Below are 27,865 nucleotides of genomic sequence, written 5' to 3'. Positions count from 1 at the left end.
ACTTATACAAATACTCAACATCCTGTTTGTCCACTCACTCACTAAAAGCTGTTGCAGTCGTGAGGTTAGATTCCATTTGTGCTTTAATGGGCAGAAAATTCAACCCACGGATACTTCAAAACAGCCGAGTTCACACAACCAAGTCTGTGCTGCTTTCAGGCAAGAGCTAAATAAAGAGTCACAGCTCCTGCTCTGACCAAGACTGCAAGAAACTACAAAGGGTAATGAATGTAGCCCAGTCCGTCACGCAAACCAGCCTCCCATCCACCTCGAGTTCCCGCTGCTTCAGGAAAGCAGCCAGCATAATCAAGGACCCCACACACCCCGGACATGCTCTCATCCACCTTCTTCCGTCGGGAAAAAGATAACAAAAGTCTGGAAACACGTACCAACCGACTCAAGAACAGCTTCTTCCCCGCTGCCATTAGATTTTTGAACGGTCCTATCACACATTAAGCTGATCTTTCTCTTTACCCTATCGGTAACTGCAACACTATATTCTGCACCCTATCCTTTCCTTCTCCCCTTTGTATTCTATGAACGGTATGTTTTGTCTGTATAGCTTGCAAGTAACTATATTTTTCACTGTATCCCAATATATGTGACGATAATAACAAATCAATTTAAGTCAATCAAGTATTGCAGACATTACCTGTCATCATCTTCAGCCAATGCAACCTTTTCAAAGTGCAGGTGCAACTTCTCTCCTTCAGGAGCTTCAATCAACCAATAGCAGGTCAGGTTGTTGCTATAGTTACCCGGAAAGTTGGGCGAGGTGATGCGGCCAATTGTTGCATTTCTAATCAACCCCCCGCACGTAGCTGCAAGATAAAATTTGCGGCATTATTTAGTGCCTACTCCTCAGCCAAGAGAAATGCAATAAGGAGCAACACCTAAGCAGCCACTCCTTGCCTCTTTGCTCTGAACAGAATATTAATATAACTTTAGAAAGCCTGCGGTATGGGGATATGAATTGCTGAAGAAAAATACACTGCACCTTCAACATCTCCCCGTGTCTCCGTCGGTTTCCTCCGGGTGCTCCGGTTTCCTCCCACATCCCAAAGATGTGCAGGTTAGGTGGATTGGCCATGCTAAATTGCCTCTTAGTGTCCCAAGATGTCTAGGTTAGGGGGATTAGTGGGGTAAATACTTGGGGTTATGGGGAACAGGTCTGGGCGGGATTCCCCTTAGTGTCAGGGGGATTACGTGGGGTTACAAGGATAGAGCCTGGGTGGGATTGTTGTCAGTGCAGACTAGATAGGCCAAATGGCCTCCTTCTGCACTGTAAGGATTCTATGATTCCTCCACAAGTAATTGTACTATATTGCTATGTTTTAACAAGGTTCATCAGGTTACTATTTGTGAAAACTACTACAGAAAGTTAAGTCTATGACAATGCCAGCACCATCAACTATATAAACATACGTATACATATTTCTATTCCTATTGTTATGGCTCAGGTTAGAGATTCCAAAGTGTTTTATGAAGCTCGCCTGAATCATAAGTTTTGCATCTTGAATTTGGCTAGGAGAAGCATGATGTGTTCCACTTCAGGCTTGATTCAAAAGACCCACCACGAGGGATCTTTTCTAAAACAAAGTTTATTTAAGAATATAGTTAACATGTATAGTAAGAAAATTAGCAAGAACTTTTATCAATTACAAACAAGAAACAAAACAACCACTATAATGTATAACTCTTAATGAATATATAAGCTGTCCCAATCAAAACCAATACCCAATAAACAAAACCCTTTAAACAGCTAAAGCTCACGTGATACTGGAATCCAGTTCCCTGGGTTAAATGCTGATTTCAAATGATCTTGAAAACTCAGAGCAGTTTGTAGTCAGATCAGCTCCCCAAAACACCAAAGCACAGATTAATTACTGCAGCACGGCAACAAGTCTTTCTTTCAGCTAACTGGTAAAATTTTCAAAGCAAAGCAGAGAGAGAAAGAGACTTATATTTTCCAGCTTGCTTCTAAGACTGCCTCCAACACTGCAGCCAAAACAAAACTGAAAGCTGAAAAACCTCGGTCACCTGCCCACATTTTGTCTTCCTCTTTCCAGCAATGACATCACCCAAGGCTGTGACCATAATTTAAATAAAACCTCTTCAATGTATACTAACATCACACTATCAATACGGCCCCCCATCACACCCTCCTCACCCTTACAGTATTAATCTTGTCCGATTTTCTTTGTCTTCAGCTCTGGCGAAGGGGCATCTTCACTTGAAACTTTGGCTCTATTCTCTCTCCACAGATGCTATCAGGCCTGCTGAGATTTCCAGCATTTCTGTTTTTGTTTCAGATTCCGGCATCCGCAGTAATTTGCTTTTATACAAAAAAGATAAAGTCGCCACAGTCCCAGATGACCATAGGCTGCTTTCCCCTTTGAGGGGGAGAGCTGACTGGTGGTGATTTAACCTGAGACACATCACACATCAGGCAAGGGGCAAGGTTGAGAAGGCGGGTCTTCTCCATAGAACGCATTCTTTCTGGTTGTATCACAGATTGGTCTGAATCCTGCACTGCCCAAGAGTGCAAAAAGTCGTGAATGTAGCCCAATCTATCACACAAACCAGCCTCCCATCCATTGACTCTGTCTACACTTCCCGCTGCCTCAGCAAAGCAGCCAGCATAATTAAGGACCTCACGCACCCCGGACATTCTCTCTTCCACCTTCTTCCGTCAGGAAAAAGAGACAAAAGTCTGAGGTCATGTACCAACCGACACAAGAACAGCTTCTTCCCTGCTGCCTTTCTGGTTGTATCACAGATTGAATGGACCTACCCTGCATTAAGTTTATCTTTCGCTACACCCTAGCTATAACTGTAATATTACATTCTGCACTCTCTCATTTCCTTCTCTATGAATGGTATGCTTTGTCTGTATAGCACGCAAGAAACAATACTTTTCACTGCATGCTAATACATGTGGCAATAATAAATCAAATCAAATCAAATCACGAATAACCTCAGCCGGTACAGGAATTGAATCCACGCTGTTGGCATTGCTCCACATCACTAACCAGCTGTCCAGCCAACTGAGCTAACCAACATACGCTCATGTGCACACATACATACATATTACATATATATCTCTTACAAATATTGGGCAATGTAAGCACCGTTGTAGTATTTAACAGTTCTCTGCAGATAAGGGCGTGATACTGGAATTCAGGCGGAGTGCACGATGATTCTGAGTGAGTGCCTGAAATACCTGCAAGATTACAAGTGTGATAAACAATTCAGTTGCAGTTATTTACTTTTTCATCAAGGGACAGGAAGAATATTTCAGCACCGAAAATGTGACTGTCCTCCATTACAGCTGCCCGGGAAATGCACTGTGTAGGATTTTGTTTCACATTCAGGCGACAGAGGTTTCTATGCGTGCCTTGCAAAAGAATATGTACAAATTGTACCTCAACAATAAAATTTAGCCCTCGTCTTAGAGAATGAAGAGGCAAATAGGGAGCAGCTGTTTCCCTTTGCTGAGGTGTCATCATGGGGGGGGCGGTGGGGGGGGGGGGGCACAGCTTTCGGGTGAAGGACAGGAGATTCAGAGGGGATTTGAGAAAAACATTTTTCACTCAGAGGGTGGCGGGAATCTGGAGTGCACTGCCTGGGCAGGTAGTGGAAGCCCGGTGGCAGAATGGTTAGCACTGCTGCCTCACAGTGCCAGGGACCTGGGTTCGATTCCCAGCTTGGGTTGCTGTCTGTGTGGAGTTTGCACATTCTCCTCGTGTCTGTGTGGGCTCCAGTTTCCTCCCACAGTCCAAAGATGTCCATTTAAACGTGTTATATTGCCCCTTAGTGTCTTGGGATGCGTAGGTTAGAGGGATTAGCAGGGTAAATATGTGGGATTACGGGAAAAGGGGCTGGGTGGGATTGTTGTCTGTGCAGACTCAATGGGCCAAATGGCCTCCTTCTGCACTGCAGGGATACTATGATTCGATGAACCTTTAAAAAATATTTGGATGAGCACTTGAAATATAATATTCAAGGACTTGGGACAAGTGCAGAAAAATGGGAATAGCGCAACTTTAGTGGCAGTTATTGTCGGTGCAGCCTCGATAGGCTGAAGGGCCTTTTCGGCACTGCACGACTCTATGGATGGGATTCTCTGGCCGTGCTCATCCAAGACTGGAAAATCCCGCCTGATGTCAACGTACCTTTGCACAGTCCCGTAGTGGGCGGGATGGGAAAATTATTCCATGACAAGAATGTAAAATAAGGTCACGTACAATACATTGTGGAATACTGGATTTCAGCATTCTGCTGGTTTGCGAGTTCTTTGTTCTGAAAATTATCATTCAAAGTTGAAACAATGATTTCAATGTATTTCTAATGAAGAGGAGTATCACAGTAGACTACAAACAAACGCAGCACAATAGACATCATGGAATAATGACAAAGCAGTAGACAAAAATGAAAGAAAGCACCGTATAACAGCAGACCATTCCTCTTATCAGGGTTTTTAAAAATTCATTCATGGGATGTGGGCATTGCTGGCTGGGCCAGCATTTATTGCCCATCTCTCAGGGCATTTAGGAGTCAAACGCATTGCTGTGGGTCTGGAATCCCATGTCGGTCAAACCAGGTAAGGATGGCAGATTTCCTTCCCTAAAGGGCATTAGTAAACCAGATGAGTTCTAAATGCCTTTACCTGATTATCCCATTATGGAAAGCACACTGAGGCCTTTTACCCTGGTTATGAGGTACTTCCAAAATTTATCCCAACCCTCTCCTAAAAATAAGTTGAAAATACAACCAAAACGCATCTAGCTATATTGCATGCCCTTGACATGGTATTGTTATGACCCCCATGTGGACATGTCTGAAGGGAAATCTGAGCACCCAGTGAAAGAACTACACCACAAGACTCCATGTTTTTAAACAAAGACAAACTTTACTGTATATATAGAAAACCTTAAAAAAAACAACTTAGAAACATAGAAAATAAGACCAGGTGTAAATGATTTGGCCCTTCAAGCCTGCTCTGCCATCCAATCTGATCATCCAACTCAGTAATCTATTCCCGCATTCCCGCTTTGATTCCTTTAGCCCCAAGTGCTATATCTAACTCCTTCTTGAAACCATTCAATTTTTTGACCTTAAATGTTTTCTGTGGTATAAATACAGTGGTACAGGCTTCCAATTCTCTGGGTAAAGTAATTTTCCCTCATCTCAGACCTAGTATCCTGAGACCATGACCCGTGGTTTTGGACTCCCCCGCCATCGGGAACATGCTTTCTGTATCTACCCTGTCACGTCCTTTTAGAATTTTATGGGTTTCTCCAGCGAATAAAATCCTAACTGACTCAATCTCTCTTCATGTGTCAGTCGAGACATCCCAAGAATGAATCTGGTCAACCTTCCCTGCACTCCCACCATAGCAAGAACATCCTCCCTCAGACAAGGAGACAACACAGCACACAATATTCCAGGTGTGGTCTTACCAAGACCCTGTATAACTGCAGCAATGATGTGGAGATACATGTAAATTGAGGTTGTGTCTTTATATGCTCTGTTTGTGAACAGAATTCCCACTCACCTGAAGAAGGGGCTTGCAGCTCCGAAAGCTTGTGTGGCTTTTGCTACCAAATAAACCTGTTGGACTTTAACCTGGTGTTGTTAAACTTCTAACTGCAGCAAGACATCCCTGCTCCTGTACTCGAATCCTCTCACTATGAAGGCCAACATACTATTTGCCTTCTTTACTGCCTGTTGCATCTGCATGCTTACTTTCAGCGACTGGTGTACAAGGGCACCCGGATCTTGTTTTACATTCCCCTCTGCCAATATATAGCAATTCAGATAATAATCTGCCTTCCTGTTTTTGTTACCGAAGTGGATAACCTCACATTTATCCACATTATAGTGCATCTGTGGTGCATTTGCTACTCATGCAACTTGTCCAAATCACACTGAAGCCTTTCTGTATTCTCCTCACAGTTCACCCTCCCACTCAGCTTTATGCCATCTGCAAATTTGGAGATATTACATTTAGTTCCCTCATCTAAGTCAATAATACATACTGTGAATAGTCCCAGCACTGATGCTGCAGTACCCCACTAGTCACCAGCTCCCACTTGGAAAAAGATATGTTTATTTCTAGTCTTTGTTTCCAGTATGCCAACCACTTTTTCATCCACCTCAATACACTACCCCCAATCCCATGCAGTTTAATATTACATGCTAATCTCTTGTGTGGGACTTTGTCAAAAGCCTTTAGAGAGTCCGAATAAACCACATCTACAAACTCCCCCTCAGCAACTCTACTAGTTACACCCTTGGAGAATTCCAGTAGATTTGTCAAGCATAATTCCCTTTCATAAATCCATGCTGATTCTCTCTGATCCTGCCACTGTTTAAGTTTAGTTTATTTATTAGTGCCACAAGTAGGCTTACATTAACACTACAATGAAGTTACTGTGAAAATCCCCTGTTCGCCAAACTCTGGCGACTGTTCAGGTACACCGAAGGAAAATTTAGCATGGCCAATGCATCTAACCAGCATGTCTTTTGGACTGTGGGAGGAAACTGGAACACCCGGAGGAAACCCACGCAGACACGGGGAAAACATGCAGATTCCACACAGACAGTGATACAAGACAGGAATCGTACCTGGGTCCCTGGCACTGTGAGACAGCAGTGCTAACCATTGTGCCACCCATGCTATGCTATTAAATCTTTTATAATGGACTCCAGCATTTTCTTCACTGCCAACGTCAAGCTGCCTTGGTCTAATTCACTGTTTTCTCTCTAACTATCTTTTTAAATAGAGGGGTTACATTAGCTACCCTCCAATCCATTGGAACTGTTCCAGAGTCTATAGAGTCTTGGAAGATGACCACCAATGCATTCATTATTTCTTAGGCCACTTCCTTAATTACTCTGAAATTAACATTATAGTTTATAACTATTTATACCATGAATCAGTTTTACTTTTACCCCCACCACCTCCTACCCTTGTTTTATGAAATCATGAAGATCCAGTCATTTCTTCAGGTACTAACCAAACAGCACATCAGAATTCACTTTGATTACTCCTCAGTGTTTCAAACACTCTTTCATGTACAAGATTTTATGGGGATCCTTCCATGAACATTTGACTAAGTGATCCTAAATTTTCTTTCAGACTTCACTATGGACTGCTTAGCTCCAGCTTGGCCTCACTGCCTTCTGCAACTGAAATGCTTGTTTTCACTGTGGGGTTACTGTAGATTTTTCTCTAGCTCCAAACTAGACAAATATCTTCGTCTCCTTTCCCTCATGAATTCCAAGTAAACAGCAACGGACAAAAGACACAATCTGCAACTGCCTTCTATGAGAAACACCTCGATAAATGAAACAAAAGAGCCTTCTAATCCCCAAAGTCCATCTCTCTGACAATGTGGCATGCTTTGGGATGTTCCGAAACAGAAACACCAATGTTTTACCTTCATTTATTCTGTGATCAATATAAATAAATAATATATCTAATGGATATGATTGCCCTCTCTCCAGACTTGCTGGGTCCATCAAGAATCCCCCATTTTTACAAACTGGTTTTAGCTTTGTTTCATCTAGGAACTACCTAAATAATTAAAATCTTTTTATTGAGATGTGTCCAGATCTTCTGACTATACCAAGTGGTCCAGAAATAGGTCATCCATTGTTTGGTGTTTCCTTCTAACTCTGACCTGGTTAAATATACCTAAGTTACCTTTTAACTGAAATTAACTCAGGTTTGTTGGATATGCATTTACATTAGGCTTGGTGATCAGTTTACCTTAATTAGATGTTTCCATTTATCTTGCATTCAACACATGAATTCCTAAAACTAAAAGTTACCTCAAAATATGATCCATGAAATTGTTGATTATGAAATATCTAGTTTTTCATAAATACACACATGCATTTATTCACCCATGAGGTGAGTTGACCTTTACTCTTGATATCCATGATTATGACTGCTTTCTTCCATCACCACCTCATCATCTGCCTTTTTCCTAAATATTGTGAGGACCCTCATTCAGCATCTCAATCACCTTCAAACTGGATTTCGCTAATAGTCTAGAAAGCCTCTTTGCCACAACACTCCTTAAATTGCAATTTGCACCGCGGCATCTTTTCATTGTAGAACATTATCAATACGGCTTCCCGTAAAGATGCTACTTAAACGTAATTTGTTGTTGATCTATTATTTATAACAACAGCGAAAGTAAATTATGTTAATGTCTCACACATTATCTAATATGGCACAGCATGGTTTCTGGACTACAATGATTGGATTTTCTTTTCCCTAATAATCAACCACTAATTATTCTACAACAATGTCTTCACAATTAGGCTTTTGTTGTTTAACCTTTCATTTGAAACACGATATTTGATGGGCTTGATCGGCCATTCCATTTCCATACTTCCGATGTTCTTCTGCGAAATAAGTTGTGTGGTCGTAGTCCAGCTTCCAGTGAGTATGGGACAACAGGAATAAAACGTGTTTCTATAGCTACTGTTGTACTGGTAATCTCTCTGTTACTTTTTTAAAAAAGTTCAGTTACAGGGTGTGGGGTCGCTGGCTAGGCCAGCATTTATTCATAGAATCCCCACAGTGGAGAAGAGGCCCTTCGGCCCATCGGGTTTGTGCTGACTCTCTGACAAAGTATCTTCCCCGGGCCCTCTGCCCCACCCTATCCCTGTAACCCCACACATTTACCATGGGTAATCCATCTAACCCTGACACATCTCGGGACACTGAGGGGCAATTTATCAAGGCCAATGCACTTCACCTGCACATCTTTGGAGTGTGGGAGGAAACTGGAGTACCCGGAGGAAACCCACGCAGACATGGGGAGAATGTGCAAACTTTACACAATCACCTGAGGCCAGAATTGAACCCGGGTCCCTGGAGTTGTGAGGCAGCAGTGCTAACCACTGTGCCACCGTGCCGCCCTCCCTACGTGAAATGGAAGACACAACAGAATAGACAGTATTACAGTTGATAAGGAGGATGTGCAGGATATTCTGGAGGGTCTGAAAATAGATAAATCCCCTGGTCCGGATGGGATTTATCCAAGGATTCTCTGGGAGGCAAGAGAAGTGATTGCAGAGCCTCTGGCTCTGATCTTCAGGTCGTCATTGGCCTCTGGTATAGTACCAGAAGATTGGAGGTTAGCGAATGTTGTCCCATTGTTTAAGAAGGGGAACAGAGACTTCCCCGGGAATTATAGACCGGTGAGTCTCACTTCTGTTGTCGGCAAGATGTTGGAAAAAATTATAAGGGATAGGATTTATAGTTATTTGGAGAGTAATGAATTGATAGGTGATAGTCAGCATGGTTTTGTGGCAGGTAGGTCGTGCCTTACTAACCTTATTGAGTTTTTTGAGAAAGTGACCAAGGAGGTGGATGGGGGCAAGGCAGTGGACGTGGTATATATGGATTTTAGTAAGGCGTTTGATAAGGTTCACCATGGTAGGCTTCTGCAGAAAATGCAGATGTATGGGATTGGGGGTGATCTAGGAAATTGGATCAGGAATTGGCTAGCGGATAGGAAACAGAGGGTGGTGGTTGATAGTAAATATTCATCATGGAGTGCGGTTACAAGTGGTGTACCTCAGGGATCTGTTTTGGGGCCACTGCTGTTTGTAATATTTATTAATGATCTGGATGAGGGTATAGTTGGGTGGATTAGCAAATTTGCTGATGACACCAAAGTCGGTGGTGTGGTAGACAGTGAGGAAGGGTGTCGTAGTTTGCAGGAAGACTTAGACAGGTTGCAAAGTTGGGCCGAGAGGTGGCGGATGGAGTTTAATGCGGAGAAGTGTGAGGTAATTCACTTTGGTAGGAATAACAGATGTGTTGAGTATAGGGCTAACGGGAGGACTTTGAGTAGTGTGGAGGAGCAGAGGGATCTAGGTGTATGTGTGCATAGATCCCTGAAGGTTGGGAATCAAGTAGATAGGGTTCTTAAGAAGGCATATGGTGTCTTGGCGTTTATTGGTAGGGGGATTGAATTTAGGAGTCGTGGCGTTATGTTGCAACTGTACACAACTCTGGTGCGGCCGCACTTGGAGTACTGTGTGCAGTTCTGGTCCCCACATTACAGGAAGGATGTGGAGGCTTTGGAGAGGGTGCAGAGGAGGTTTACCAGGATGTTGCCTGGTATGGAGGGGAGATCCTATGAGGAGAGGCTGAGGGATTTGGGATTGTTTTCGCTGGAAAGGCGGCGGCTAAGAGGGGATCTTATTGAAACATATAAGATGATTAGAGGTTTAGATAGGGTGGATAGTGATAGCCTTTTTCCTCTGATGGAGAAATCCAGCACGAGGGGGCATGGCTTTAAATTGAGGGGGGGTAGTTATAGAACCGATGTCAGGGGTAGGTTCTTTACCCAGAGGGTGGTGAGGGATTGGAATGCCCTGCCAGCATCAGTAGTAAATGCGCCTAGTTTGGGGGCGTTTAAGAGATCCGTAGATAGGTTCATGGACGAAAAGAAATTGGTTTAGGTTGGAGGGTCACAGTTTTTTTTTTAACTGGTCGGTGCAACATCGTGGGCCGAAGGGCCTGTTCTGCGCTGTAATGTTCTATGTTCTATGTTCTATTAGCATATTAGGGACTGTGATGCCGGGTTGGGGGTTAGATAGATATTACATTACATCGGCACAGCCCAGCCAGACCGTATGCAAGTCCACCTGGGCAGTTCCTCCAATCCCATATGTATGCCTTGTTCACACTTTCACCTACTCCCTTTTCCTTCAACCGCCTGTCCAACCTAGTCTTAAAGGTCATCATAACCGCTGCTTGGGGCCATATACTCTGGTAGTTTGTTTCACCAACTCCCAACTCTCAGTGTAAAAAGACACATCGCTTCCTCTGTATCCCAGATTCCTTGTTATTTAATCTTGCTCCTTCTTCTCGACCACTCAATCATTGGAATGAATGCATTCTAATCTATTGAGCCACATCTCCCCATAATTTTAAACACTTCTTTCCTCTGTCACCTCATCATCCTTCCTGTAATCATGATCTCATTGAATGGTGGAACAGACTTGATGGGCTGAATGGCCTACTTCTGCTCCTACATCTTACGGAGTTAAAAACTGCACACTGTACTCCAACTGTGATCTTAATAAAGCTTTATATATATTCATTATTACATCTCAACTTTATATCTCAGTAATCTGCTTTTGATTGCTTTATCCACTTGTGGTGCAAGTTTTAATCCTTACCTTCACTTGCTTCTTCACATCACCAAGTTTTCCTTCAAAGCGCGGCAATTATTTCTTTTTAATAAATCAAAATATACCCTGTCACATTAAGTTCCATCTGCTCCTTTTTGTTCATTCTGTTATCTCATCTATATTCCTGTGCAGCTTCCTCTGGTTCTCACTCTCAGATATGGACACCACCCTCACGCTTTGTACATCCGTCAGTTCGCTCAGTTGGCTGGAGATCTGGCTGGTGATGCAGAGCGATGCCAACAGCGTGGGTTCAATTCCCGTACCGGCAGAGGTTATTCATGAAGGCCCTGCCTTCTCAACATTGCCCCTTTCCGGAGGTGTGGTGATCCTCAGGTTAAATCACCACCAGTCCGCTTTTCCCCCTCAAAAGCGAGAGCAGCCTATGATCCTCTGGGACTATGGTGACTTTATCCTTATTCAGATTATTGAAGTACACAATGAATAGACATGGTCTGATAACATGGTCCCAATGGGCTTCCACTCACTTCCAACCAATCCAGGAAAATTCCTTTATTACCATCTGTTTCCTCCCTTCCACATTTTTCATTCAATTTGTTCTGGTCTCCTTTGATTCCATTCCTCTCAATCTTCCCCAGTAGTTTATTTATTAGTGTCACAATTAGGCTTACATTAACACTGCAATGAAGTTACTGTGAAAATCCCCTGGTCACCACACTCTGGCACCTGTTCGGGTAAACTGAGGGAGAATTTAGCATGGCCAATGCGCCTAACCAGCGCGTGTTTCAGACTGTGGGAGGAAACTGGAGCACCCAGAGGAAACCCACGCAGACACAGGGAGAATGACACAGACAGCGACCCAGGCCGGGAATCAAACCTGAGTCCCTGGCACTGTGAGGCAGCAGTGCTAACCACTGTGCCACTGTGTCACCCAATAGTCTCCTGAGTGGTACCTTTTCAAATGCTTTCTGAAACTCGATACTGTGTACACTGCTTCCACTGCATTTTCTCATTCGATGATGATCTGTAACCTCCTCAAAGATCTCTAATCAGCTTATGTCAAAAATAATCTCTCTTTTGGAAACCTGTGCTTGAAGCAGACATTTGGGGCAGAGAATGGTAAGAGCTGTGAGGGGAATGCATTTTCCTGATTGCTCAAGAATATATTTATAAGCTAACATTCACCAAAATATCATTTGAAACAGACAACAAAGTCTCGAAAGGTGCAGACATTAACACATTCACAGACAGGAATGTACATTCACAGAATGGAGGAATATTGAGGTTTATGGAACTTAGTGGCTCTCCCATCAGGATAAACATTTTGGGATCAAGTTTCTGTTCGTTAACATTGATGCCAATGCAATCCAGGCAGAATTAACTGAACCAATGCAAAATATTGGGGAACTGCTAGTTGGTCATGCCTCAGATCACTTATTACAGAATCTTTACAATGCAGAAGGAGGACATTCAGCCCATCGAGTCTGCACTGCTCTCTGAAAGAGCATTCTACCTAATTTTACTCCCTTGCTTTATCCCATACACTTGGACATTCTTTCCTTTCAGGTAACAATCCAATTCCCTTTTGAATACCTCCAACGGATCTGCCTATCCCACCCTCTGAGGAAGTTCGTTCCAAACTCTAACCACTCTCAGGGCACAGTTGTGGTGGCACAGTGGTTAGCACTGCTGCCTTAGAGCGCCAGGGACCTGGGTTCAATTCCCGGCTTGGGTCACTGTCTGTGTGGAGTTTGCACGTTCTCCCTGTGTCTGCGTGGGTTTCCTCCAGGTGCTCTAGTTTCCTCCCACGCTCCAAAGATGTGCGGGTTAAGTGCATTGGCCATGCTAAATTGCCCTTTAGTGCGTAGGTTAGAGGGATTAGTAGGGTAAATATGTGGAGTTATGGGGATAGGGCCTGGGTGGGATTGTTGTCGGTGCAAACTCGATGGGCCGAATGGCCTCTTTCTGCACTGTAGGGTTTCTATGATTCTATGATTTCTATGGTCACTTCTACTCCTTTTGTCCATTATTTTGAATCAATCTGGTTCTTGATGCTATCTGGAGTGGGAACAGTTTCTCACTATTTACCCTGTCCATTCCCTCTCAGGATCTTGGAGTATCAAGTATCCTCTCAGCTTTCTTTTCTCCAAGGAAAACAGACCCAAACTTTCCAATCTATCCTCTTGGCTACAGTTGTTTATCCCTGGAATCATTTTTTTGCCGGTGTTTTCTACCATTTTTTTGTTGGTTTAGTTCAAAGTTCAATTTGCCTGAGTTGGGCCTCGTCCATAAAATTGGCCGTAGCCTCAGGGAAAAGTTATGAAACTCCAGTGGCTTGGGAAGGCTCTTCAGCCTGCCTTCATTTTCATCGCAATAAAGACACTGGCTAAAGTTTAAATTTTATTTTTATTATTCGTGTCACAAGTAGGCTTACATTAACACCGCAATGAAGTTACTGTGAAAATCCCCCAGTTGCCACACTCCGGCACCTGTTCGGATACACTGAGGGAGAATTTGGCATGGCCTTTTGGACTGTGGGAGGAAACCCACGCAGACATGGGGAGAACGTGCAGACTCCGCATGGACAGTGACCTAAGCCGGGAATTGAACCAGGATCTCAGGCGCTGTGAGGCAGCAGTGCTAACCACTGTGCCACCGTGCCGCCCATACAAATGTTTTCATATCAAAAGATATTGAATTTACGAAGATTCTGATCAGTGTACAGCAGACAAGTTTAAAGTTTATTCATTAGTGTCACAAGTAGGCTTACATTAACACTGCAATGAAGTTACTGTGAAAATCTCCTAGTCGCCACACTCCAGCGCCTGTTCGGGTACACTGAGGGAGAATTTAGCATGGCCAATGCACCTAACCAGCACGTCTTTCAGACTGTGGGAGGAAACCGGAGCACCCGGAGGAAACCCATGCAGGCACGGGGAGAATGTGCAGACTCCACACAGACCGGGAATTGAACCCGAGCCCCTGGCGCTGTGAGGCAGCAGTGCTAACCACTGTGCCACCCCTATTAAATGGCCCAGTATAGTTTCCTTTTTAAATGCCTGTTCAATCATATTGCTCTCAAATAGAGGACAGGACACCGTTACAAACATTCTTGGTTTTGGTGGCAAATCCATTTTCAGCTGTATTAATAAAACTGCACCAGGTTGCCACTCTTAAAATACATCAAAAAATGCTTTTTAATGGCAAGAGGAGAAAGAGGAAATATTTAGATTCTAACAAGTGGCTCAAGGCACATTTTAAGTCTGTGGTCATGAAAGTACATTCTAATAGAAATTTGAATTTTAACGTAACCATTGCAGGTTGGAGAACAATTTTGGGTGCAATTTCCCAACTCCACCCAAAGCGGAATCCCTGACCCACAACTTCCTGGGACTGAGAATCAGCTGTGCAGATTACCACTCCGTAGCGACTTATCTCTGCTTGAAAGGGAAAGTGCTGGCTCGCCCGACCTTTTTGACTCAGGCTGGGTGAGATGAAGGAGTGAAGCAGGGCACTGGCTCCAGTGGCAAGGTGTGAAAGGAGCAGATCGAAGGAAAGCATGCCCGCTATTAACAGTGGCCGAGTTTAAAGGTCCCATTGAAAGGAAGAAAGTAAGTTTCTAAAGTAAGTGAATGGGATGTGGGAGCTAGGGGTTCGGACATTGATTGAGGAGGTGGGAGTGCGGTGGGGGTCTGGACATTCCAAATTGAGGGGGGGAGGGGTCTGGACATTTGTGGGGCGGGTCATCCCTGAGGCAGGGGACAAAGCATTGGTAGGGGGGAAGTGTTAGTCGGGTTGAGGGGGAAGGACTTGAGTCGGGCTGTGTGAGGTCAAGTCAGGGGTGCCGGGATGTTTGGAGGCTGTTAACTGGGTTGGGTGGGAGGGGGTCGCTTGGGATTGGGTCGGAGGGTGGGTGGGGAAGCCCAAGCAGCAGGGGAATACCATGGGGTGGGGGTGGTGTGGGTGCTTATTTGGAGGATCCCCTGTTGGTGGGTGCGGTCAGGGGTGTGTTGGGTGTCCCATGCGGGGCTCGGTCTGGGTGTTTAAAATAGTTACAGTGAAGTTAGAAATGCTTTTTTTCCCTTCTAACTATTTCAGAGTAACTATTGATGTAAAACTGGATTTATCCATCCCCATGTCTGCATGGGTTTCCTCCGGGTGCTCCGGTTTCCTCCCACAGTCTAAGGATCAGTGGGTTAGGTTGATTGACCATGCTAAATTGACCCTAGTGTCACGGGGGGTTAGCAGGGTAAATGTGAGGGGTTATGGGAATAGGGCCTGGGTGGGATTGTGGTCGGTGCAGACTCGATGGGCCAAATGGCCTCTTCCTGCACTGTAGGGATTTTATGAGCAGAACCACCTGAAGTTAGCGATTTAAATCAGTTTATTGGACGGGGAAGTTCCAAGGGAAGTTAGTGCTTCTGGATAATTGACACATAAACCTTTAACTGGGAACATCCAAGAGGGAACCATTCAAGAGGGAACTATCCAAGAGGGAAATATCCAAGAGGGCTCCCTCCCATCCCCCCATTCCCCCTTCCCCCGCATACGTGATGCTGAGGAGCTCAGAAGCAATGGCCCCCTACCTCCCCAGTTGAGGTCTGAACCTGCAAGCCAGAAACACTCTTGAACTGTCAGGATGGGACATTGAAGTTTTTGCCTCCCTAGGCTGCAAATGACATGATATCACAGCCGCTCAACTCTATACACTGCTGTGAAGTTAGTTGATGACAGAAACTGAGGCAGGGACCACAGCTGGAGGTTTGATAAATATGTTGCAAGGCACAAGTCAGAAACACATAGATGCCTTGGCACTAAGTAATGGTTGCAGTAAGCTCCTGTGGTGAGGTATAGGAGGAAGGAAAATGTGTAAAATAATAAAGAAAAATTAATTCGAAGGAGATTACTCAAACTGTAAACATGACCAAACAACACTTTCATTCAACATGAAGACAGATTTCCAGCATATTTTCCAGGTACAGCTATAATGGATTACTTTATTAAAGTGTTGCTGAGCAGAGAGCCATGAGGCAGAGCCTTCTCATTGAATCCAGCGGGCTCCACATCTCAGTCTTAATGTTCCTGCATGCTACTGAACGCTGGCTGTGCAATTCCTTAACGGAGGAGTTCACAATGGATGGGTGGCACTGCTGCCTTACATCTCCAGGGACCCGGTTTCGATTCCGGCCTCGGGTCATTGTCTGTGTGGAGTTTGCACATTCTCCCCGTGTCTGCGTGGGTTTCCTCCGGGTGTTCCGGTTTCCTCCCACACTCCAAAGATGCGTAGATTAGGTGGATTAGCCATGGTAAATGCATGGGGTTACGGGGATAGGGTGGAGGAGAAGGCCTGGGTGGGATGCTCTTTCACCATGTGGATGCAGACTTGATGGGCCAAATGGCCTCTTTCTGCACTGTAGGTATTGTATGGTTCTAATGGACGGCTCCCTTACATTGTGCACCGGCCAGCCGTACCAACACAAGCTTAGCTGAAGGTTGGCTGTAGAATCCATGATGAACACAAGAAATAGGTGTATCCTGCCCATTGAGCCTGCTCCACTATTAAAGATATTATTGATCTTGGGCTTCGATGCCACTTCCTTGCTTATGCCTTATGTTCTGGGAGCCAAAAAGACTCATCTATTCAGGCCATAAATATATTCAATGATGGAGCATCCACAACCCTCTGCGGAGAAAATCCCAAAGATACACAACACTTTGAGTGAAGTAATTTCTCTGCTTCTCAGTCCTAAATGATTGGTTCTTTATCCTGAGACTGTACCCCTATGTTTTAGATTTCCCGACCAGCAGAAACAATGAACAAACCCCCACCACCTCGCCTGCTCCAGAATTGGGGTGGGAAAGTTCCCAGAATGGAAATCTCCATTGGCCTCGGGCAGGATTTTATGATCTCGCCTGAGCGAGGCCGCAAATTCCCGCCCAATCTCTCAATGTCTACCTGATCAACCACCTTCTGAGTATCGCAAGTTTCAATGAGATTGCCTCTCATTCTTCTCAACTCCAGAGAATATAGGTCCAATTTACTCTGCCTCTCATCGTCGGACACCTCCCTCATCCCAGGGAAGAATCCAGGGAATCTTCACTGCACCACCTCCAATGCAATTATATCCTCCCTTAAATGTGGAGATACAAATGGCGCACGGTATGTCAGAGGTCCCACTGAAGCCCTTTACAATTGTGGCAAGACTTCTTTATTCTTGTACTATAGATGTGCAGTAAAGACCATCATGCCATTTGTCTTCCTAATTGCTTGCTAGGATTCTAACATGCTAACTGCTAATTGCTAACATGCCTGCTAACATTCCTTGCACAAGCACACCATGCATATTATCAGGGATCTTTGTGAGATGCTTTTGTGTGGATACATGGGACCTTTTGGGTCATTTGTAAAGTTTGGATCATTTTTCCTAACCATTTGCATTTATATTAAGTTTCAGATTGCTGATCATCTGATTTTGATAACCTCATTCGGGATTTATCCATCAGGGGGGCAATGCTACTGAACACAGCCCTTTCGATTCTTCGAGACCCATCACCTTTAAACAGAGGAAACACCAAAATAAGAAATGTGCAGTTAAATAGAACTAAGGGCTGGCACAGTAGTTAGCACTGCTGCCTCACAGCTCCAGGGACCTGGGTTCGATTGCGACTTTGGGTCACTGTCTGTGTGGAGTTTACACGTTCTCCCTGTGTCTGTCTGTGTTTCCTCCCACACTCCAAAGGTGTGCAGGTTAGGTAGATTGGCCATGCTAAATTGCCCCTTAGTGTCTCAAGATCTGGAGGTTAGATGGATTGGCCATGATCGATGCGCGGGTTTACAGGGTTAGGGCGGAGGATTGGGCCTGGGCAGGGTACACTTTCGGAGGGTCAGTACAGACTCAGTGGGCTGAATGGCCTCTTTATGCAGTGTAGAGATGCTATGATTCTATGACTTTGACAAAAGGATTGTCAGAATTTAAGGGCTTCATGTGGCCCATGAGCAGCAGGTTAGACAGATCTAATTGAGTGCTGGGTAAATGGGGGTCAGTTAACTAGTTAGACGGCAAAAGGTTGAAGAGATAATTCGATACAATTCTGGTGACGGAAGGGACTGAGGGATGGAGGAAAGTCAGGGAAATGGGATTGACATCAATTAGAAAGGGACAGGTTTGTTGGGTCTAGTGAACTTTGTCAATTTCGAATTGATTTTCTTGCCCTTTCGTGCTCATCACTGGGCTACCTGAGGTCATGGGACGTACATCCACCGCTAGTAAACTCAGAAAATTCCACCACAAGAGGATATGGAGGGCACTTTTCTGGTAAGATGTTAAATACAGGTGTGGGTACCAAGTTATACCGGGACAAATAGCACTGAGGTCAAAGTGGTTGAATCTGACCAGATTAGAAACTTTGGGAAGAACCTGAAACTGGTCATGTTTGGTGCGTGTTTGCTTTTTCTTTCAACATCCATACGCATGGAGACGGAGGCATACAATTCTCCGCTGCATCCACCTAAAGCAATAACCGTATCGTTTGATTGAAACACGGTGCATTATTACAGTTGGATAAAGGTCAGTGTTCATGCCCCTGGCAAGTATTGATTCTGGCTCCTGAAAACATCAAAAGTGTTGTAATTCTACAGATTTGTACAGATTTTATACGGACATTGGAAAATAAAATCAGTATTTTCGATGCTTCTGTGAAAGAAAAAGGGAGAAAAGAGGACATCCCTCAATTCAGAATCTAACAATAGAACATAGCATTATGACTCTTTTAAAGGTGGCTTTACGTTGCATTAGAAGGGGCAACAGATCTTGGTACTCAGTTTGCACCCTGCCAGCGGCAATCTAAAAGTAAAGTTGGCATGCTTTCTAAAGTAAGAAGTCTCACAACACCAGGTTAAAGTCCAACAGGTTTATTTGGTAGCAAATACCATAAGAACATAAGAAGAACATAAGAAATAGGAGTAGGAGTAGGCCATCTAGCCCCTCGAGCCTGCCCCGCCATTCAATAAGATCATGGCTGATCTGACGTGGATCAGTACCACTTACCCGCCTGATCCCCATAACCCTTAATTCCCTTACCGATCAGGAATCCATCCATCCGCGCTTTAAACATATTCAGCGAGGTAGCCTCCACCACCTCAGTGGGCAGAGAATTCCAGAGATTCACCACCCTCTGGGAGAAGAAGTTCCTCCTCAACTCTGTCTTAAACCGACCCCCCTTTATTTTGAGGCTGTGTCCTCTAGTTTTAACTTCCTTACTAAGTGGAAAGAATCTCTCCGCCTCCACCCTATCCAGCCCCCGCATTATCTTATAAGTCTCCATAAGATCCCCCCTCATCCTTCTAAACTCCAACGAGTACAAACCCAATCTCCTCAGCCTCTCCTCATAATCCAAACCCCTCATCTCCGGTACAGAAATCAAGTTACAGAATACTGATTAGAATGCGAATCCCTACAACCAGCCAGGTCTTAAAGGTACAGACAATGTGGGTGGAGGGAGCATTAAACACAGGTTAAAGAGATGTGTATTGTCTCCAGACAGAACAGCTAGTGAGATTCTGCAAGTCCAGGGGGCAAGCTGTGGGGGTTTCTGTGAGATTTCTGTGTCTCTGTGCCCTATTTGAGAGCACATTTCCACTCCATCTGACGAAGGAGCAGCGCTCCGAAAGCTTATGGTATTTGCTACCAAATAAACCTGTTGGACTTTAACCTGGTGTTGTGAGACTTCTTACTGTGTTCACCCCAGTCCAACGCCGGCATCTCCACATCATGCTTTCTAAAGGCCAGGCGGTGGCTGATCTCATTTTTTACTGGATCTCCTAGCAAGTGTACCTCAGGATTTCAGCAGTTACTGTGAGATTGGGGAGCTGGTGGCGTAGTGGTGTTATCATTGGACTCGTAATCCAGAAACCCAGGGCATATGGGGAATCCCATTCGAATCCCAGGGCAATGGGGAATCCCATTCGAATCCCTTCAAGGCAAGATGGTGAAATTAGTTTAGCTTTTACTTATTAGTCACAAGTAAGGCTTACATCAACACTGTAATGAAGTTACTGTGAAATTTCCCTCGTGAAATTGGAATTCAATACAAATCTGGAATTTAGAGATGACCATGAAACCATTTCCAATTGTCCTAAAAACCCATCTGGTTCACTAATGTTCTTTAGGGAAGGAAATCTGCCGTTCTTACCTGATCCGGCTTCCATGTTTAAGTTTTAGAGTTTATTTATTAGTGTCACAAGTAGGCTTACATTAACACTGCAATGAAGTTACTGTGAAAATCCCCTAGTCACCACACTCCGGCGCCTGTTCAGGTACACTGAGGGAGAATTTAGCATGGCCAATGCACCTAATCAGCACGTCTTTCGGACTTTGGGAGGAAACCAGAGCACCTGGAGGAAACCCACGCAGACACGGGGAGAATGTGCAACCTCCACACAGACAGTGATCCAAGCTGGGAATCGAACCCGGTTCCCTGGTGCTGTGAGGCAGCAGTGCTAACCACTGTGCCACCGTGTCGCCCTCCAGACCCACAGCAATGTGATTGACTCTTAAAATGGCCTCTGAAATAAATAGCCACTCAGTTCAAGGGTAATTAGGGATGGGGCAATAAATGCCAGCCCAGCCAGCGAGGCCCACATCTCATGAATTAATTAAAAAATAAATTCCCACAGAGCTACTGACACGGGCCTTGCACAAACATCAAAGCTAGGAGCAGGAGGAGGCCATTTGGCCCTTCGAACCTGCTCCGCCATTCATTACGATCATGGCTGATCATCCAACTCAATAGCCTAATCCTGCTTTTTCCGCATAACTTTTGATCCCATTTGCTCCAAGTGCTATATCCAGCTGCCTCTTGAATACATTCAATGTTTTGGCATCAACTACTTCCTGTGGTAATGAATTTCAAAGGCTCACCAGTCTTTGGTGAAGAAATGTTTCCTCATCTCCGTCCTAAATGGTCTACCCTGAATCCTCAGACTTCAGACTGTTGTGAGACTTCTTACCGTGATTTTACAAAGGGAGAAGATCTCAGTCTTACTGACTATATGTGCCCTCTGGTTTGATTGTGGCAGTTCATTATTCGTGCCTGGAAGCAAACTGGTTTGTCTTCTAATGTTACAAAAGCGTTTCACTGCCAAAATGTCTCGTTAAAAACGCCTCCAGGCTGACAAATTCTTTGAATAGGGCAGATTTTGCCTCGCTCAGATGGATACACCTGTCCTGGTTTTGATATTTACAGTTTGCTTCCAAATTCAAAACTTGAGGCTTCAAAGGTCAGCACGGGGGATCAAACTACTGCGGCAAGTCTACCCAAATATTAATCTTGCATCGACACTAGCACAAATAACACGATGGAGCCAGAAAATACAATTTTTTAAATACATAGGCATTTATTAAGAAAATACTTATTTTTAAAAGCTGGAAGTGACTGAATCTATACTGAAAACCTTCAAGTTGATTTTCCACTGTTGCCGAGGTCAGTTTTAGTTTAAAAACATTGATTTTTTTTCCCTCTTTCTCTCTCACTCGGAGTGGAGTAATGATTCATTAAATTTTAATCTGTGTAGCTATTTTATTGATTGCGTTATACAGTTTTACATCGAGTCACTGACCTGCAGCCTGTCAGCTGGATGATCTTAGACCCAAAAGGTCATTGCAGCTCTGGGCTGGAGAGGGAAAATGTGGAGGAAAATGAAGTCTTGTGATTGCTACCCGGTGGAGAGCTTTGGCTGACAACCGCTTAGATCGTCTACGTCCACCGTTGTAACATTGTTTGATTTTGACTTTACCTCATTTCATCTGCTGCTGAAAACCTCAACCATGCCACTGTTACTGCTAGGCTTGATTATTGCAGCGCAGTCATAGAATCATGACAGTGAAGTAGGAGGCTATTCGGTCCATTGAGTCTGCACTGACTCTCTGACAGAACATCTTTCCCAGGCCCACCTGCCACCCTATCCCTGTAACCCCACACAGTTACCTTCTAATTCCCCTAACCTACACATCTTGGGACACTTAAGGGGCAATTAGCAAGGCCAATCCACTCAACCTGCACATCACTGGACAATGGGGAAAACCGGAGCACCGAGGAAACCCACGCGGACACAGGGAGAATGGGCAAACTCCACACAGTCACCCATTCGAACCCGGGTCCCTGGTGCTGTGAGGCAGCAGGGCTAACCACTGTGCCGCCCAGTCTCGGGTGTCCTCTAATGTACTGCCACCTGCAAGCTTGAAGTCATTCAAAATATCTGCTGCACTTGTTCTAAGTTGAATCAAGCCCAGTTTCATCCATCTCTCCAGTATTGGCTGATCTCTACTGGGTCCTAGTCTTGCAGAGTCTTGGGGTGAGATTCCTTGGCCTCCCTGTGGCATGTTGCTCGATGGTGGGAGGTGGCAAGCTGGTGGCCGGTGGCAGGATCTTCCAGTCCTGTTGCTATCAATGGGATTTCCCATTGATACCACGCCAAGCCGCCAGGAAACCAACGGCCAGGGTGCGCCATTGGCGGGACCAGAAAATTCCACTGGTGTGAAGAGACAGAAGATTTCGCTCACGATCTGAAATTCTCATCCTTATTTTCAAATCCTCCCGTGACCTCGTTCCTCTCCATCTTTGCAACCTCCAGGCCATACAGAACTCTACTGAGCACTCCTGATTTTATTCACTCCATCAACAGTGGCTGTGCCTTCAGCTCCGACCTCTGGAATTCCCTCTTAACATCCCTCCAGCTTCTAATTCCTCACTTTTCTCCCTTAAGACAATCCTTAATTTCAAAAGGAATGCACTCTTTCTTTTGAAAAGCAAGTTAATGTGCTCACCAAAACCCCAAGAAAATTCAAACTCAAACTAGTTCTGGAATTCGCTGCCTGAGTTGGTGGTGGAGGCAGAAACCCTAAACTCTTTAAAAAAGTACCTGGATCTGCACATTCAGTGCCGTAAGCTATGGGCCGGGTGCAGGAAGGTGGGATTAGAATCATAGAATCCCTCATTGCAGTAGGAGACCATTCGGCCCATCAAGTCTGCACTGACCTCAATGTCAACCAGACCCTATTCCCATAACCCTACTTATTTACTCTACTAATCCCCTGACACTAAGAGGCAATTTAGCACGGCCAATCAACCTAACCCGCACATCTTTGGAGTGTGGAAGGAAACTGGAGAACCCGGAGGAAACCCACGCAGACACGGGGAGAATGTGCAAACTCCACACTGACAGCGACCCAAGTCGGGAATTGAATCCGGGTCCCTGGCGCTGTGAGGCAGCAGTGCGAACCACTGTGCCACCGTGCCACCCCAAAAGGGCACCGGGGAGTCCTTGGGCTGGCATGAAGAAGATGGACCGAATGACCTCCTTTTGGACCATAGGAATTCTAGAAAACTATGTCAAAGCTATGCTTCATCGATGATTAACTGTATCACTTGAAAACATCCATGAGCACATGAGTGAGCTGCAACTCATCTTAAATGTGTCGGTAAAACACACCGAAGCAGTTATTTTGATATTGCTGCTGAATTAAATGTTTAAAAAAAGGATGAGTTTTTGCGCTCATCAAGATGACATATTACCAAGCTGGGAAAGAATCGCCTGGCCAAGGGAAAGCCTGAATTTTAATTTTAATTCATCAAAAGACTCACCTCTCACTGTATCCTGCCACACCTCTGAGTCATCTCGCTAAGAGGGGCTTGGGGGAAAAGGGACTCTATAAAGCCAGAATTAAATGGAGTCAGCAACAGTCAGACTATGCTGCTCCTGACAGTATGAAAGCCACGATGTGGAGATGCCGGCATTGGACTGGGGTAAACACAGTAAGATGTCTCACAACACCAGGATGAAACCCATCCAGCAAAAAGTGCCAGTTTGCTTTCACTCTGAATAAAATAACACGTAAAACCCATTCTACACACTATAGAGAAGTCAATTCCAGCTTGTTCTTTTCGATAGAATATTGATGCCATCTCACCCAACTTCTGAGTGCAAACATCAATAATGTATTGAAATAATAATCAGAACTTGTTGCCAGTTAGTCCATTTTATTACCACTCATGATTATATTCAAATTTTGTCACATTAGCATTAGTTTTAGGGATCTATTTATATCGCGTGCTTCATATATGATTTAGAGTTTTTGTATATATGTATATGCTCTGTGGATTTTTTGCATTTTGCCCTCAGCGAACGGATAAAATACCTTTAGGTCAGAAATAGCACAATCTATTAACCTGTGAAGTTCATCCTACTCTGGCTCAATAATACACCACGGGCGGCACAGTGGTTAGCACTGCTGCCTTGCAGAGCCAGGGACGCAGGTTCGATTCCAGCCTTGTGTGACCGTGTGTGTGGAGTTTGCACATTCTCCCAGAGTCTGCATGGGTTTCCTCCGGGTGCTCCGGTTTCCTCCCACAATCCAAAGATATGCGGGATAGGTGGGTTGGCCATCCTAAATTGCCCCTTCGTGTCCAAAGTTGTGTGGGTTTGGTGGATTGGCCATGCTAATTTGCCCCTTCGTGTCCAAAATTGTGTGGGTTCGGTGGATTGGCCATGCTAATTTGCCCCTTAGTGTCCCAAGACGTGTGTAATTTAGGGGAATTCGGGGGTTAAGGGAGTGGGCCTGGGGAAGATGCTCTCTTGAAAAGTCAGTGCAGACTTGATGGGCCAAATGGCCTCCTTCTGCACTGTAGGGGTTCTATGATTCTAATATGTTTGAACTTGTTGTACAGAACAGCATCTTCCACAGCATCAATTGAAATGATTCCACTTTCAAAATGATTGAAGGCTCCCTGGGCAATATTGTTCATTGTTGGCTTGTTGCACTGTGGCCCGCGGTTACATTGGGTAGGGTATGCTTAGAACTGCCTGAGTAGTCCAAACTGGATTCAGACATGTGTGCCAGAGACAATAAGCCAGGCTGATTACTCACTGCAGGGATCATCTTTCGGATCTTTGTAAGACAGATTGTGGTGTTGAGTTGAGGAGAAACTACTTCTCCCAAAGGGTTGTGAATCTGTGAAATTCGCTACCCCAAAGTGCGGTGGATGCTGGGACAGTGAGCAAATGTAAGGAGGAGTTAGACAGATTTTTAATTGGTAATGGGTTGAAGGGTTATGGGGAGAAGGCAGGAAAATGGGGATGAGGAGCATATCAGCCATGATCGAATGGCGGAGTGGACTCAATGGGCTGAATGGCCTAATTCTGCTCTTACATCTTATAAACCTATGGAGGAAATGAAGCATCAGTATGAGGATACATGATCAGTATGAGGGTACATGAAGCATCAGCATGAGGAGAAACAGAGCAGTGATACCAAAGAGGCCTTTGGCTCTGATTAGCGTCTGGATGGAGCAGGAGATTGCCGCTTTGCAACCATAATTAACAATAAAACATCCTTCAGGATAGGGAGTCACAGGGCACAGTGGTCAGCACTGCTGCCTCACAGCACCAGGGACCCGGGTTCGATTCCCACATTGTTGTCGGAGCAGACTCGATGGGCCGCATGGCCTCCCTCTGCACTGTAGGGATTCCATAATTCTTGGAAAGAGCTAATATAACATCTGGAATCAAAATATGGACAGCAATAAGAAGGAACTGAATTAGAAGAAATTATATCGGATAAGCTAAAAAGAAAATACAACAGTGTAAAAGTTTTTAAAAAACCACACAATAAAAAAGCAGGCACCAGCCATAATGGAACAGAACAGTTTGCAAAAAGAGAGTCATACTGTAAAGATACACTTTCAGACACTCCATTCGTAAACACAAAAAGGATTTATTAAGAAAATTGTCCAGGAGCCTCATGGTTGCAGTTTGCTCTCATCATGTCTGCATCCAGTGAGGGCTCCACTCCTTGGGGTGATTACCTACTCTGAGTCCCCAAGTATGCTGCCCTTAAAGCGACAATCACCACACATCAAAGTTGCAGCTTATTTCACACTAACTTCATTGCAGTGTTAACGTACTTGTGACTAATAAATAAATTTACTTTACAAGTAGGCTTACATTAACGCTGCAATGAAGTTACTGTGAAAATCCCCTCGTCGCCACACTCCGGCACCTGTTCGGGTACACTGAGGGGGAATTTAGCTTGGCCAATGCACCTAACTAGCAGGCCTTTTGGACTGTGGGAGGAAACTGGAGCACCCAAAGGAAACTGACCCGGGGAGAACGTGCAGACTTTGCACAGACAGTGACACAAGCCAGGAATCGAACCTGGATCCCTGGCGCTGTGAGGCAGCAATGCTAACCACTGTGCCACAGTACATATATAATTGATGAAGAAAATTATGCATCTAATAGCCCATGGCAACGTACCTTACTTTCCCCCAGTTACTTTTGAGACACCCACTTCCCTATTTTTGCAAGAGTTGAGATACTGTGAGATTTGCAACAACAACTTGTATTTATATCACATCTTCAGCGTGGCAAAACATCCAAGTCACTTCATAGCAGTGTTATCAAACAAAATTCAACACAAAGTTACCTCAGGAGATATTTGGATAGGTAACCATAAGCCTAGTCAAAGACAAAAACAGAAAATGTTGGAAAAACTCAGCAGGTCTGGCAGCATCTATGGGGAGAGAAAATAGAGCTGACATTTCAAGTCCGTATGACTCTACTTCAGATAACCATAAGCCATGACAAGGAGGTAGGTTTTGAGGGTTGTCTTAAAGAAGGGTAGAGGGGCGAAGAGCACCACAAAGCCTCATCTGTTCAGAAGACGCAAAGCCTACCTTGCTTTTAAAAAGTGCTTTCAACTTATCCCATTGCCAATGGTGAACCACGCCCCTCCAATCCTTACCAATGCACTCCGGTTCCTCGTTACTCCAGCGAGGTCTGCTGCCATTGACACAGGTGAGAGAAGGGAATCCTTGCAGCCGGTAACCTGAGTTGCAGTAAAACTGTGCCACACCCCCAGGGTGGAGACTGGTGACAGACACGTCGCCGGAAGAAGGTTTCTGTGGAAATCCACAGCTGAGCAAATAAGCTGCGGAAAGACAGAGGACAGTATTAGAGAAAAAAAGGGCCATAAAATACGCGAGGAAAGACAAATACAAAGAACAAAGAAAACTATAGCACAGGAACAGGCCCTTTGGTCCTCCAAGCCCTTGCCGATCACGAAATTAAAAAGCCTTCTTCCCTTACTCGAACCATATTCCTCTATTCCCTCCCTATTCATGTACCCACCCAGATGTCTCTTAAATGTTGCTAATGTGCCTGCTTCCACCAACTCCTCTGGCAGCGTGTTCCTGGCACCCACCACTACTGCGTGAAAAACCACCCCCGCACATCTCCCTTAAACTTTCCCCCTCTCACCTTGTACCTGTGCTCCCTTGTAATTGACACTTCCACTTTGGGAAAATGCCCCTGACTATTCACCTTGTCTATGCCTCTAATAATTTTGTAGACCTCTATCAGGTCTCCCCTCAGTCTTCGTCTTTCCAGTGAAAATAATCCTAGTTTATTCAACCTCTCCTCATAGTCAACGCCCTCGAGACCAGGCAACACCCTTCTTTGCACTCACTCCAACACAGTGGTTAACACTGCTACCTCGCAGCGCCAAGGACCTGGGTCACCAACTGTGTGAAGTTTGTTCGTTCTTCCTGTGTCTGCGTGGGTTTCCTCCCACAGTCCGAAAGATGTGCTGGTTAGGTGCATTGGCCATGCTAAATTCTCCCT

The 27,865-nt window shown here is 44.8% G+C and overlaps 1 protein-coding gene across 1 annotated transcript in view; it reads right to left on the bottom strand.

The window, feature by feature from the left end:
* The window catches only part of sez6b (seizure related 6 homolog b), a 934,329-nt gene that overhangs the window by 141,776 nt on the left and 764,688 nt on the right, over positions 1-27,865 (bottom strand). Inside the window, exons 5-6 of the mRNA XM_078224908.1 lie at positions 26,988-27,173; positions 653-821 (exon numbers count right to left, since the gene is read on the bottom strand). Of these exons, the coding sequence (XP_078081034.1) occupies positions 653-821; positions 26,988-27,173 (355 nt within the window). The remainder of the gene's footprint in view (positions 1-652; positions 822-26,987; positions 27,174-27,865) is intronic.

The sequence above is a fragment of the Mustelus asterias genome, chromosome 12 (genome assembly GCF_964213995.1).
Source record: "Mustelus asterias chromosome 12, sMusAst1.hap1.1, whole genome shotgun sequence".
NCBI lineage: Eukaryota > Metazoa > Chordata > Chondrichthyes > Carcharhiniformes > Triakidae > Mustelus > Mustelus asterias.
The sequence above is the reverse complement of the archived record's forward strand: the minus strand, read 5'-3'. Positions and strand labels throughout refer to the sequence as shown.